Below are 15,998 nucleotides of genomic sequence, written 5' to 3'. Positions count from 1 at the left end.
CCCGACATTGGTGACCCGAACAAAAGACGAACACGTGCAAATCTCAGGAGCTTGGACCGAGCAGCTACAATCCGCTAGCATCGAAGAACATCGCACACGGATTGTACGGAAGTGGACAGCTACAGCATCGAGGGGACAGATTTAAAGTGAGGATACAATTTTATCCAGCAAAATACTTGATTTTGTGGATTATTCGACCACGTGTCTCGCTAACCCTAACGCTCGAAGCATAAAGGCACACGGATCGTCGCAACAAAAGTTTCTTTTCGCAATTGTAAGTACGAACTTTTTTTTGGTTTTCTCGAGCGGTACCCCCAAGAAGAAATGGAACCCTCGCAATCAGGGACAATCGCCAAAGTTTCTGTTAAACCACCTCCCTTTTGGAGAGCGAACCCAGAAATTTGGTTCAAACAAATGGAATCACAATTCTCACTAGCGGGAATCACCATGGAAGTAACGAAATTCCATCATGTGGTTTCGGCACTCCAGCCCGAGGAGTTAGCAGTCGTAGCCGATATTATTCTAAACCCCCCAGTGGACAAGCCGTACGAGGCTCTTAAAGCCCGTCTGTGCCGACAATATGCCGACAGTGAGGCGCAAAGGCTTAAGGACTTAATTTCGGGAATGCAGCTTGGGGACAAGAAGCCATCCAGACTGCTGTTAGAAATGCGTAGCAAGGCATCAGCGCACATAGGTGACGACCTGCTAAAGTCGCTGTTCTTACAACGGTTACCATCTAACGTCCAGCAGATCCTAGCCATCTCAAACGACAGCCTCGACAAACTGGCAGAGATGGCGGACGGTATAATAGCTGCAGCCGATAGCCCTGTTTCCGTACAAGCAGTCACTCAGGGAGACCAAACACTACAGACGTTACTTTTAGATATCTCCTCCCGCCTGGAACGACTGGAAGGTAGGGATAGATCCCAATCTAGATAGAGATCCACGAACCGCCGGAGACGATCAAAGAGCCGCGAAGGGGCGCAGAAAGAAGGCCAATGCTGGTACCACTAGCGATTCAAAAGAAAAGCACTGAAGTGCACAAAACCCTGCAGTTTCCAACAGGGAAACTAGAAGGGCCGTCACTTGACGGTGCGGGTGGCGGCGCACTAGGAATACACCGTTTATATCTATATGACCAATCAACGGCCAAACGCTTCCTGGTCGACACGGGGACAGATGTGTTAGTCATCCCCGTGCCACAGGAGCAAGCAAACCGATCGCCCGAGAAATTACAACTTTTCGCTGGTAATGGGACAACAATAAATACCTTCGGCCAGAAGCTTTTCAAACTGGATCGAGGCCTCAGAAGAACCTTTCACTGGCCATTCATCATGGCAGCAGTCTCTCAACCCATTATCGGAGCTGATTTTTTACGCCACTACGGGTTACTAGTAGACATTCGCCGCAGCTGCCTAGTCGATCCACTGACTAAGATGAACTCAAGAGGAAAAGTTACAGTGGGCTCACCAGCCGCCGTTAGATCAATAAGGGAAGACACGTTTTTCACAAACTTTTGGCGGAATTTCCCAATCTGACGGAGGTTGCCACAGCACCCCACCCGGTAAAGCATAATGTGCAACACCACATAGAAACGAAGGGACCCCCAGTTTTCTCAAGGCCTCGACGATTACCGCCTGAAAAACTTAAAGCAGCAAGGCAAGAATTCGAGTATCTAGTCGCACAAGGCATCTGCCGCCCCTCGAAAAGTAGTTGGGCTAGCCCATTGCATATGGTGCCTAAGAGCAACGGGGACTGGCGCCCTTGTGGCGATTTTCGAAGACTTAACACAGCTACCGTCCCAGACCGATACCCCGTACCACATATGCAAGACTGCGTACAAATGCTGGAGGGAAAGCGAATATATTCAACATTAGACCTAGCAAAGTCATATCATCAGATCCCTGTCAAAGAGGAGGACATTCCGAAGACTGCAGTCACTACTCCTTTCGGACTTATTGAATACCTGTTTATGCCTTTCGGCCTTTCAAATGCAGCTGATACTTTCCAATGCTTCATGAACCAAGTGCTACAGGGATTAGAGTTTTGCGTCCCATACTTCGATGACGTACTAATCGCCTCAGCCGATGCGACAGAACATTTACAACATCTTCGCATAGTGTTCGAATGCTTCACACAATATGGCGTGAAGCTAAATGCCTCGAAATGTGTTCTAGGAAAATCAACCATTCCATTCTTGGGCCACTTGATATCCCCGGCGGGCATCACGCCATTGCCAAGCAAGGTAGCAGCAATTAAAGAATGCCCGAAACCTACTACAATCAAGGAACTTCGTCGTTTCTTGGCAATGATCAACTTTTATAGAAGGTTTATTCCCCAGGCAGCCCACACGCAGGCAAGCTTACATGCCTATCTAAAGGGGACAAAAAAGGGGGATAAGCGAAACATCGAGCTGACACAAGCCGAAACAGAGGCTTTTGAGAGGTGCAAATCGGATCTAGCGGAAGCCGCCACACTGGCTCACCCATCACCAAAGGCACCACTGGCAATCATTGTCGATGCATCGGACACGGCAATGGGAGCTGCGCTACAACAGCAAGTGTCAAGCAGTTGGCAGCCATTAGCATTTTTTAGTAGGAAGCTCTCGCCGACACAAAAAAAATACAGTGCCTATGACCGGGAGCTCTTGGCTGCATACACGGCCATCAAGTACTTTAGGCATATGGTTGAAGGTCGACCGTTTATATTATTCACGGATCATAAACCACTGACTTATGCCTTCCAGCAAAAAGCTGACAAGTGTTCTCCGAGACAACTCAGACATTTGGACTTCATCAGTCAATTTACTACAGACATTCGTTTCGTAAAAGGATCGGACAACGTAGTAGCAGATGCTCTCTCACGCATCGTTATCTCCACCATCGAGACACCATCGTTTATAAACTTCCAACAGATGGCGGTAGCGCAACAAGGAGACACAGAACTACAAAAATTCCTAAGTAATACACCTAACTCTCTTAAGCTCCAGTCGCTGCCAGTAGGAGAGCCAGCTGTAGACCTATATTGTGACGTTTCCACCGGCCGGATACGACCTTTCGTACCCAAGGACTTTCGTCGGCAGGTTTTTAACCAACTTCACGGACTTTCTCACCCAGGTGTTAGAGCTTCAATTAAACTCGTTCAAGAACGGTACGTATGGCCATCAATGAGAGCCAATGTGTTGGCATGGGCTCGCGCATGCATTCAAAGCCAACAAGCGAAAGTCTCTCGACACACCCGGAGCCAGTTGGGCCTCTTTATCGCGCCCAATGCCAGATTCGAACACATCCAAATCGTCTTAGTAGGACCCTTGCCGCCATCAGACGGATACAGATACTGTCTCACCTGTGTTGACCGTTTTTCTAGATGGCCAGAGGCATTCCCTCTAGTCGAAAGCACTGCACAAGCAGTAGCAGAGACGTTCTACTCCGGATGGATAGCCCGTTTTGGCCTACCACTGCGCCTAACAACGGATCAGGGAGTGCAGTTCGAGTCCTCGCTTTTCTCAGCTTTTACTTCTTGGTTGGGAACGAAGAGGATTCATACAACTCCCTACCATCCAGCTGCAAATGGACAAGTAGAGCGGTTCCATCGCCAACTTAAATCTGCTATAATGGCTCATTTCACCAGCCGTTGGACTGTCGCACTCCCGACAGTACTCTTAGGATTTAGAGCCGTTTGGAAGGACGACATACAGGCGACAGCAGCAGAGATGCTCTACGGAGCCTCTTTGCGGATCCCAGGTGAATTTCTCTCTCCAACACAGGACCATCCCGACCCGGCGACCTTCGTCGGCAGGCTGAGAGAAGAAATGCGCAAACTGAGACCCGTCACACGTCCACACAGAAATGCTGTGGTGTTCGTGCACAAAGACCTTTCCTCCTGTGCACACGTCTTTCTAAGAACTGACGCAGTCCGAAGAGGACTGCAACCACCTTACGAAGGTCCATACCGTGTGTTAAAGCGTGGACCCAAAAACTTCAAACTGGAAGTAAAAAAGCGTCATATTACTGTCAACATCGATAGACTCAAACCCGCATACATATGTGCGGATGACTCAACGTTCTCCCCATCTACATCAACAACAGCTTCAGCAGAAACAGCAACAACAGAGGCAACAACAACGGTACCCCCAGCAGAAGCTTCGCCACAGCAACAGAAAACTGTCACACGTGCAGGTCGTCGCGTAAAATTTAACCCCAGGTATTTGTAAATATCTCGCTATCGCTGGCGGGGGACTACTGTTGCAGTTGCGAACTACTTCTTGTTGCAAACTAAATTCTTGTAAATAGTCAACATTTCTGTAAGGCGGTAAATTGCCCGGAGCATCAGCCCATGAAGACACTTCTGGGCTAGCTACCGAGACTACCAGTCACCCCTACGCTACGCTCCACGAACTGTGCTACCGCTCGTCAAAAAAGGCTAAAAAGATTGTAAGATTGGAGTCAGAATTTTATCTACTACTAGTTAATAAAGATGCTATGTCTTTTATGTTACAACATGTCGGTTGATTTACTTTAACCGGGCAGTTGGGGATACAAACCCGACATATTAAATAAACATTTAAATTAATCTTTTAACACACACATATATATATACTGTATATATGTACTGTACATATAATAGTGAGGTTGGGTCCGAAGTTTTCATTTCTAAAACGTCAGCCCCGAGCGCCATATTTCTAATACCTGGATTTACTGTAAAAGATACGTTTTCTTTTTCTTTGTTTATATATTTGATTCAATTGTATCTACACTTTCTGCAGAAACAATTGAATCAAACGTAATTTTTTTTCAAATCGAGTTCTTCCCTCATACCATATTCAAATATCAATTTTTGATAGAAGGCATCTAGCGCTATTGAACCTTACAATGAAAACAAATAAACAAAAAAGAGTAAAGATCATTTTAAACCTCTCATACAACAGATAATTAAAATTTACCATTAAAAATATTTTCTGCTGTTTCCTTTTCCATTAATAGTTGCAATTTCATTCGTTCGTATGAGAAAGACACTTTCGTCATAGAATCAGCCATGTTGAATCAACGCAAAGTTCAACAGCGGACTAGCTAGCATTCCGAGCTTATCAGTTTCGCTAAACATGACGTCACATAGCTCTAAAGTAAACGCCAATGAGCGTGGCGCTCAGACAAACGTATACAGGTTGAGTGCTGACAGTAAAATTAGCTCAGAAGTAAACGCACCCCTATGTAGCCAGGATGTAGCGAAAATCACGTCACGAGCAGCTATCGCTACACGTCGCTGCAATCACTGATGAAGGTATTTTAACAACGCACACAGAGCTTCGGGATAACATCGAGATTCGCTACTTTAAAATTGCAGCGCTGCAATTTTAAAATAGCGAATCTCGATGCAGCTTCTTTCTGTAGCATAAAGTAGATAGTAAAACATTTTAAATATAAAAGTTTTACCAAATATTTTATTTTACTAATGAATATTTTAAAAGAAAAATTAGTACAAATAGAATATCGAATCAAGGTGATCAAAACCTTACACTTTTATTGTCACATCATATAAGAAATCAACTTCGCACATTTTCCCTGTGGAGGCAGCCATCTTCTTGCAGCGAGAAAAGCAACCGAAACAAGCGCTGCAGGTTTAATCTCGAACCAGTGAGACCGCTGCAAAGATCGCTGTGCAGCGGTCTCACTGGTTCAATGGCAGCAATGCTTTTATCTAATGATTTGAACCTGGCAACTTTTCTAACTATTGTTATGAAAGTGCTTGGGGACGATAAGAGTTAAAAATTAAAAACAAAAAAAAGCTTTGTATCACTTAAAATAATTTTTAATTTTTCTTCCACGCAGTTAGTAAGAGCACAAAAAAATGCGTCATAACTTACACAAAATTGTCATACGTCATCACTTGGTGAAATCGAAAACAATTCGAAATTTCGAAATCCGAAGAATCGTGTGTATCGAAGAAGTCGATAATTGAAAATGGCCAACGTCCAGTTCTTCAAAACTCCTTACGCAATGTTCAGAATCTTTGAATTGGTAAGATTAAATTACGGGTAACATAATAAAATAAGTGATATATTATATAATTAAGTTATTTATTTACAAATTACATTTTAAATTCTGATTAAACATTCAATTGCTATTGTTAACACTTGAGAAATAGTTATGATGTAAGACATTAAAACATATTTATGGTAATTCAACATTTTATATATATAAAAGAATAACGCAAAATAATTGAAAGTTTGCTTTCTGTATTCTGATTCTTTCTGAAATTTACAACTTTCACAACGAATCAATTCGAATTATAGAATAAACGTTCGAAAATTCCAAAATCGCGCAGATTTGGTAAACTTGTAATTATGATGTGACATAACTGCAAATACTGGTATTTGTTATAATTTATGTTATACAGTATTTTATTATTTCACATTATCATTTTTATTATTTACATTATCACATTTTATTATTTCACATTATTTGTTAATAACTGCCTGTTTTTGACAAGGCATGCAAAACTGTTCTACAATTATTCCATTCAAAACATATGCTATAGTTTGCTTTAACTCGGCTACTGTCGAAGATCATAGTGTTTATATTTTTCTTTTTCATGATGTTTTACAAATTTTTAATAGGATTTAGTCAGTCGAGTTTTCTGATGCTTAAAACATCACCTTCCTGCTCCCCAAACCACACCTTTGTTGATTGTGATCCATGTCATGATCCTTGTGGAATATTTTTCTAATCTTAGTAAGGTTGTAGGATCACTTCGTCAAAAATGATATATAGAATTTTGATACACCTGAAAATAAAACACATTTTTACTCTTAGGTGTAATATTCTCCTTATTTACCATTGTAATCGCTTCCTTCGTTCTTTATCAGCTAACAAGAGATTTTTTAAAATAAATTAATGGAAATCCATTTCTTTTAATATAAGCTACGTTGTTCTGTACTGTACATCTAGGTGACGCGATTCCACTTTCGTGCCACATTTACTTAGTTCGTTAACATTTTTGAAGCGATGTTAGTAGCAAGATTCTGTAAGACATTATCATTGTACTGTTTTGCATTTTCGTCCATAATTATTTCCTTTACTTCCTGCTCACCATTCTTATACCACTTTCATTTTATAAACACTGACTGAACTTTAACGTTTTTTCTATTTGTTATTGTTATTTCTATGCAAAATATTCATCATACACCACATTTTTTGATAAAATTCTGCATGCTAAAAAATTAAGAATTTTAGACCTTTATTGAACATTTCAGTTAATATTCCAAGTACGTTCAAATTCCTACGCGAACTTTTAACATTATATAATAAAAACCAAAAAATTAAAATACTCTATTCTTATCCTAAAAAGTAAAGGACAATTGATTATTCCATTTATATCTTTTGAATTCTTTGTTAATGCAGTTTTAATACTTAGATGAAGAAACTTACTTCGTACTTGCAATATTCGAACATTTTGAAATGCCCTTGTATATTCTCTGTTATGTAAAATGGATGGATTGTACTGTACAATGGATATTTAAATCATGTTTGCCTTGTTTAAGAAGAAAAATTATTACGAATTCATTAATTTTTAGATTTATTTGAGAAGCAAAGAATAAGTATAACGCTCATAATATTTTTTTTTCAGCTATTGTCAATTAGTGGAATCGTTACTATTTCAAATTCTTTCTACTGCGGTAATGTTTTCAGAGCAGAGTTCTACGAATCCGCTTGTATCGCTGCTGTGATCTTTATTGTAATCTTTGTAATACTCTATTTTTTCAAAATGATCGATTATTTTTCTCAATATTTCAACGTGGGAATATTGGTAAGTAAAATATTTGAATGATTATTACTTTATCAGATCAAATTAAAAATTTACAAACAATATCGCATTTTTAAATTACTGTAGATGTTTATAATCGATCTCATTTTTACCGTCGTGTTTGCAATTTCTGGAGTTTACATGATATTCAGCATTGTCAAGTGTTCGAAAGTTAGAATAGCAAGAATTTTTGCTGCTGTAAGTTAGCTTTAATCGATAATTATAACTAGTTACGTTAATAATTGAAATTTTTATGGTTGCAGATTATAGCAATGCTGACTTGTGCCTGTTTCTTTACTTCTTCATCTTTCGATTTTCGTTGGTTTCAAGCAAGTCAACCTTTCTGAGGCATTTTCGTTGTGCACTTGTGCAGAAAACATACGTTTATGCAAAAACTGTTCATTTCTCGTTATTTTCGTATTATAGTATATATCTGATTAGTTTCAATTCACTTAATTTTAATTGTTTATGCATCGATTATTTATCAATAATTTTAATGACATCTTATAAATAAAATATAATCTTGAATATTTAGTTTCACATTAATATGTGTAACATCTAATACTTATATTTCCATAAATAAAATATTTTGTTAAATGCTTATACAGTAGAGCATCGATTATCCGACTCAATTGGGGACTCAGGTTGGTCGGATAACTGAAAAATCGGATAAGCGAAAAGAAGGGAAAAATACATAATTAGTATAGTATATTAGGATATTAGTATATCCCATGTAATTAGTTTATTAGTATATCGCTATTAACCAACTTCACGTTGAATTTTCATCGATGTATAGCTTAACAATTTTTAAAAAAATAATAATCGTCGCTATTGTATCGTTAAAAATTATTTTTAAATTATTTTATTTCTCACGGAACAAACAACCACTCATAATTAGAAAATTAAGTCTCGTTTAAATATTGCCTCCCTTCAATGGTCGAGCCGTTGATGCCAGCTAAAACACGCAAATATTTAACAAAAATAATATTAAAGTAGCCAAGATATAGCCATATATTGTAATGCCGCATCACTAGCGGACATTTGAAATTTGCCGACTAGAATGGTCCTTTAACCGAGGTGACGGTTAATCGGGGGTCGGATAATCGATGCTCTACTGTAATTTTTTATGTATTTCAGATTCTGGCCATTTGAATCTATCTACTGTGTGTGTATATATATGTTGTATATATTAATCAAATCTTTGTATGAGTATTACTTACACCCTCGAATCGACACTAAGCTATATATTACCCCAAAATACAGTATTCGGGTAGTATATAACTTTCCAATTCTTTTTATAAGCGCCATCTGTTGGCAAAAATAATAAATAAATGCTAATTGTTGGATTGATGGGAATAGATTAAAAGTTTTGATTTGTTTGAAAAAAGAATAACCATTTATTCACTTTTAATGTTTCAATGAAAGTGAGTAAATTGTGATTCTTTTTTCAACAGACTGTGTATTCAATTTAATTTTTAAACTTAATCTTCTGTATGTGTTTGTGTGTGTGAGCGGCACCATTTTGTTCACCCAATATAAACTTTAATAACTCTTGTGGCTTTTGCGAAAATTCCTGAAATTTTGTTTCGCGTATTTAAATTTAGGTGGTTAAAAGTCAAGGGGTGGGAGATAGAAAGGGTCATATGTCATATCTAGAGTGAGTTGGACTTAATGAAGATTTTACTTATTATTAACATTTGCAGTTTTTTTTATTTTGTAAATCTCATCTCTATTCTCAAAATTAACTATTTTACCATTTTATAATAATATAAAACTTTAAAATAAAATCTTATAACAGATGGTTCACACACAATTTTAAGTTTTTTACCGGAAAAGTTACGCTACTCATTGCTGAATTTCTGTAATAAGTCTGCTTATATTCAAACGTATATATTAGAGTTAGTCAGTCTGTAATGCAATGTATTGATAACTTTATTGTATTAGATCTTTAAGCTTAACTACACAGAAGCTGGTTTCTTTGCTACTAAAAGTTCCACCAAGACAAACAGCGAGGATTATACGGTACTTAAAACCTGAATAAAAAATTGAGATTACAATGTATACCTGATGAGAGTTATATATTTAATATGATTTTTAAGAATATAGATTTGTAAAGTATACAAATAGTTATAAATAATATTTATGTAAGTTTAATGAACTATAACAAAATATATTGAAGAAATTCACTCGAATGAAGAAGTTCTTTTTAACATAAAAGATTCCGCCGATGCTTACTCCAAATGGAGTTTTACCAAATCTTTTCTTAAAAGTCAGCATCTTTTTAAAGAAATAAAATTGATTGTTAATATAATAAGTTTATAAGGCAAGCAAAATAATGTTTCTTCGCTTGTATCACCTTCATTTTTGTTTCTAACGGTAGATTATCCAAATCCAAATCAAATTTATTAAACATAATAGGCCATAGCCTGTTATAACAGGGTGTTAGATTTACATTATATCAAATTTATATCGACATTAACGATAATTGTATAAAACCAAGTATCATGTAAATACAATACCTATGCATATCAGGTTTCTTACATAAAAATTAGTAAAGCTGATTACAAAAAACGTTTTGCGAAATTATACAATTGGTATATCATTGTAGTGTTTGCTAAATGAAATAACCGATACATTTGATTTTCCTCCTTAAAGGTATTTTAGTTGATTTAGTTCACCATTAATTCTTAGTTTTGGCCTTCCTAGCATTCACAAAACATATTAAATTTAGTCAGTATTTGTTTGCATCTTGGACAGTATGTTTTCGAGAATTTATAAATTTTATTATTTATCATAATCATCTTTTTATTTAAATCTAAGTTAGATATAGAATTTCTTGATTACAAACGGTATATTAGATAACATGTAGATATTATTAAAGGGGTAATTCAGAATAATACTGTACCACTCTGGTTCTTTCCGGTTGTACATTTCTCCAATGTCTTGAGATAGAGCAATTTCCAATGAATTTTGAATTAGTTGAGTTTTAATCTGGTCGCTAATTTCTGATTTTACCAGCAGCGGAGTTATAGAAACTCCAAAGTCGTTGACAATATTTGTAATTTGGTTCACCTCAAGAACTTTTTTGCGGATTTTGACAATATTTTTGATATCAAAAACAATTTAGAAGGTAAATTTCCATTATCTCTAATCTTGAAAAGAAAATTGATGAACCTTTTTACAAAGAAGGGAGTTAATTTGAATCTGTTAAGTTCTAGTCTGAGTGCATATCCAGGAATATTATATTCTAGAGTAAAAATTTTGCGAATGAATTTATTTTGAATTATGTCAAATTTTTTATAACTTGTAAGGCTCCAAATTGGAGAGGCATAGCCTATGGCATTGACGATTATCGAGTTAAATAGTCTAAAGTGAATAAATATATTCTTAAGTTTAATTTGGGAAAACTTCACCATATTATTGATCAATAGGTTAGATTTAGAAATCATTTTTTTATACTGTTTTTCGAAAGTTAGTATAGGAGTCAGAACTATTCCCAAAAACTTGACTTCTTGTACTATCTTAAGCTGTACGTTGTTTAGATAAAAGGATGACAGTCGACCTCCCTATAACATTGTTGATTATTCCGTTTTATATGAATTTCATGTTGTACGAGTCACTTAGATTTTACAAATACGTGAGCCGTTCACAGCCCGGCTCACGTATTTGTAAAATCTAAGTGACTCGTACAACATGAAATTCATATAAAACGGAATAATCAACAGTGTTATAGGGGGTCGACTGTACTTTTTTCAGCAACTCTAGAACCATTCCAAAAAATCATTATTGAGGATTTGCTTGGATTAATTTTTAATTTATCGAAATATTCGTGAGCTTTTTAAATTTTTCTACGAAAAGCTGCAGCGGTGGGGGTAACTAACACAACATCGTCAGCATATGATATAGAGTGAAGTACTTGGCCATCAATAGATAATCCATCGTCTTCACGGTCGAAACATTCATTTATATCAAACAAAAGTTAAAAAGATACGGAGACCAAGGGTCTCTTTGTAATAGACCTCTATCCACTTGTAGAGATGTCCACTCCCTGTTAAAATGCTTAATTTTCACATTATAATGACCGAATAATTCTCCAATTTTTCTTAATGTTATCATCCGCACCATATTTAATTAATTTATTTTGTAATATTGTTATAAGTCAGTGGCGTACCGTGGGTGTCAGCCGCCCGGGGCGGAGGAAAATTTCGCCCCCTCTTATTTAGGTATTTCAAATTTTCTGTGACGAAACTGAATTTTGGCCTTAAAAGACCAAAATTCAGTTTCGTCACAGAAAATTTCTGAAGTGTTTCCGTCACAGAACAAGCAATGAAAAATTCGGTGGTAGTGCCGCGACCTGTTTAATATAGTTCTATTGGATATTATATGAACGCGTACAGGCAAAAAAAGAGGTCAACAGGTTTCGTAGAAATTCCTCGGATGAAAAAGCTACTAGTTTTGCCGCCCCTAAATGGTAATTTTGCCACCCCCTAAAAAATGCCGCCCGGGGCAGGCCGCCTCTGCCGCCCCCACTACGGCATGCCACTGTTATAAGTACGGAATCGTACTTATAACAGTGGCGTGGAAAAATAAAGCATTGCATGGCCAATTTCTGTAGAAGAGCGAAGACAGTGTGGATGACAGCAAAACGTGGCAATGGTTAACATCCGAAACATTGAAAAAAGAAACAGAAGGCCTCATTTTAGCTGCTCAAGATCAAGTTATCCAAACGAATGTAATCAACACCAGAATTGAGAAATCATCAGATGATGCAAAATGCAGACTGTGCAAAGAAGTTGATAAAAGTGTAGATCATGTTCTCAGCTGCTGTAAAACGATTGCCAAAACCGACTACAAACTTTCGACATAATTCAGTGGCAAAAATGATTCACTGGAACTTATGCAAAAACTACAATCTGTCTGACTCTAAGAACTGGTGGAAACATCAGATTAAAGAATTCACTGGAAATTACATCAGAATATTGTGGGATTTTCGAATTGAAACAGACAAAGCACACAACACATTGGACATTACCGTCATTGAAGAGAAGCAAGTATGGATAATTGACATAGCCTTACCAGGTGACAGCAGAATGGAAGATAAGTAACAGGTTTCACAATGGCGTTTGGAACGTCGAGCATGATTCCACTGACCGTTCCAAACGCCATTGTCAAACTTCTAGGCTTACAGGAAGGCGGTGCTAAACGTCCGACATACACGTTTTCGCGTTGTAAACGTCGTCCGCAACCTCTCTATTAAAGAAAATAATACAATAATAAACTTACACATAAATTATGTGATTAACGTTATACAATCTTATTTATTGCAACAACTTAAACTGTTATGGCATTTTGAATTGCACAAGAGTCCCTTGCTTTTACAACTGCATTTATTCGTAAAACACTTATTTTTTCAATGACAGCGTGTATAGCCTTGCCCTCCACTTTTCGAATTAGTTGCAGCTGCTTCTCTCAGCGATACTTCTTGAAAAGAAATCTCATCTATGGAAAATAACTTTTCTTTACAAATTACGAACTGATTATGTTGTTACGTGATTACGAACTGATCTGTTAATGGTGTCTTTTATTCAGATATCGCCAACGTCTTACCGACGACCCTTCTCATCCTCCGCCACTCGACCTGACAAACCGATCCCCACCTCACGGGATCAAAAGGACAAAAACGCCATCCAGTGACAAAGTGGGAAGTTTCCACCAAACCGTGGCCGGAAAAAGAGATACAACCGTGTCCTACCTCCGGCTATCCACAAAGTATTTGGCGACAGACTGTCGCCTCTCTGTCGACATCGGCTTCTCGGGTGTCGTTTCGACCTCCACCAAAGCTTATCTGTGCTTGTCGACATACACTGGCGATTGTTCAAATGTATAATAATATAACCAAATATTCGGACTTTCACCGACATATTTTGTATGTGTCGACATTCACCGGAGAATATCGACATTCTCTAATTTCGATCTTTCACGGTAACATATATATTAATAATAATAATAATCACATAGAAAAAGGAGTCCTGAAGAAAGAATATTTTGCACTTGGAAATGGAGACATTATTGAATCCATGGAAGAGGGCGAGTTATACAAGTATTTAGGATTCCAATAGGCCAAACTAATAGAACATACACAAATAAAGCAAAGATTAATTAAAGAATACCAAAGTAGGTTAAATGCTATCCTCAGAACACAGTTAAAGCAATAAACACATATGTCTCCCAGTACTCACATACTCTTTTGGAGTTATACATTGGACTCACACAGATCTTGAGCAACTCCAAAGGAAAACAAGAACAACACTTACTAAGCATAAACAACATCACCCTAAATCCGCCACAGAAAGATTAACCCTTCCACGTAAAGATGGCGGACATGGTTCATTGACATAGTTAACCTTCATTACAAACAAATACAGATACTGCGAGAGTTTTTCTACGAAAAACAATAAACTTCACAGCTATATAAAGTAGTAACTCTAGCAGACTCAAATAACACACCATTAAACTTACACTCACATCATACAGACTTGACACAACATATAAAAAGCATAGACACCATTAAGCAATCGTGGGCTTGAAAGGCACTCCATGGCAGGCATCCTTATGACTTGGTCCAGGATTTTGTTGACAAAACTGCGTCAAACAGCTGGTTAGCTCAGGGATGCCTCTTTGGGGAGAAGGAATGATTCATGATTGCCATACAGGATCAGGTCATAAATACTAAAAACTACAAAAAACACATACTCAAAGATACAACAGTCACAAATGACACATGCAGAAAATGTCACATCATGCCAGAAACTATACAACACATCACTTCTGGTTGCAAGCTCTTGACACAGACAGATTACTTACATAGACGCAATCAAGTAGCAAATATAATACACCAAGAGCTTGCAAAGAAACACAAAATGTACTAAGACAGAGCCATAATCACAGATAAAACAATTTACCACAACAGACCAGACATCACACTCATTGACAAAAATAAAATCACATACATTATAGACATAGCCATTCCAAACACTCACAATGAACAAAACACATACACTGAAAAAATTAGCAAGTATACAGAACTTGCCCGGGAAATAAGGCATCTGTGGACGATAGATAGAGTGCTTATTGTACCTGTCGTTTTCTCCTGCACAGGTGTGATACCACACACACTACACAAAAGACTAGGAACATTACAATTGAATAAAAATACATACATCACACAACAGAAGGCCACTATATTGAATACGTGTCACATTGTTAGGAAATTCCTGAATTCAGAGACTGACACACTTATTTAATTTTTGTTTTTGGTTGCTATGCCTTGACTCTGGTCCGGCATAGTACACAGCCACCGGTGTGAACCGAGTATAACCCACTAAACCCAACACAATAATAATAATAATAATAATAATAAGCGCAGAGCCCAAATGGTTAGGAGTTGAAAGTTGAAACTGGCACACAGGTACAGTACATCACGCGAATGTACACTAAGAAGGGATTTTTCAAAATTTCCCCCCGCGGGGGAAAAGGAAAGGATTAAGGCTTATCCTAAAGAACTCAGCTTCTACTATACTATTTTAGATGCAATTTTTTATTTTTAACTGTGTTTTAGTAGGGTACCACATCTCCTATACAAGGAGATGATGGTAACTGCCTGTTTTCGAGCATAGCGGAAGTGGACGTGGGGTGAAAGAAGTGTATTCCTTAACAATGGAAGTGTAATCAGTCAGTAAATCAATCAGGATAAGTAATTTTATATACAGTGGTGCCTCGTATAACGTACTCCTCGAATAACGAATGCTGCGAACAACGGACTTTTCTGTTTGGCTGTTACGTAACTCGAACAACGGACTGACTGCGAACAACGGACTTTCCGTTCGGCAGTTACGTGAGGCGAACAACTGATTTTCTGTGAACAAGTGCGATTGATGTTTTCACTCTTTTGCCAATGACAATCTGCTATTTTTATAATATACTAGCAGACCCCGCCACGCCTTGTTGTGGCTCAAAATGTATCTATTATAAATGTATAACACTTCCCCCGTGGGGGAAAATTTTTCAAAAAATTTTTTCTTAGTGTACATTCTCTTGACGTACCCTATTAAAACGCAATCAAAAACGCAAAAACTCGCATCTAAAATAGTATAATAGAAGTGAAGTTCTTCACAGTAAGCCTTAATCCTGTCCCT

General features: G+C 37.5%; 2 protein-coding genes across 2 annotated transcripts; both read left to right on the top strand.

The window, feature by feature from the left end:
* The first annotated feature begins 7 nt into the window (after positions 1 to 7).
* LOC111635892 lies at positions 8 to 970 on the top strand. Its single transcript, XM_023381021.1, has one exon. It carries the CDS (start codon positions 325 to 327, stop codon positions 937 to 939), a length of 615 nt encoding a protein of 204 aa, XP_023236789.1. The 5' UTR covers positions 8 to 324; the 3' UTR covers positions 940 to 970.
* Positions 971 to 5,832: 4,862 nt separating this feature from the next.
* On the top strand, positions 5,833 to 8,482 carry LOC111635900. The gene is made up of 4 exons (XM_023381033.1): positions 5,833 to 6,017; positions 7,627 to 7,806; positions 7,891 to 8,001; positions 8,067 to 8,482. Exons 1-4 carry the CDS (start codon positions 5,961 to 5,963, stop codon positions 8,148 to 8,150), a joined length of 432 nt encoding a protein of 143 aa, XP_023236801.1. The 5' UTR covers positions 5,833 to 5,960; the 3' UTR covers positions 8,151 to 8,482.
* Positions 8,483 to 15,998: the final 7,516 nt, after the last annotated feature.

The sequence above is a fragment of the Centruroides sculpturatus genome, unplaced genomic scaffold, assembly GCF_000671375.1.
Source record: "Centruroides sculpturatus isolate CEXI.00-Female unplaced genomic scaffold, Cexi_2.0 scaffold37, whole genome shotgun sequence".
In the NCBI taxonomy this organism is placed as follows: Eukaryota; Metazoa; Arthropoda; class Arachnida; order Scorpiones; family Buthidae; genus Centruroides; species Centruroides sculpturatus.
This window is presented reverse-complemented; position numbering and strand designations above follow the sequence as displayed.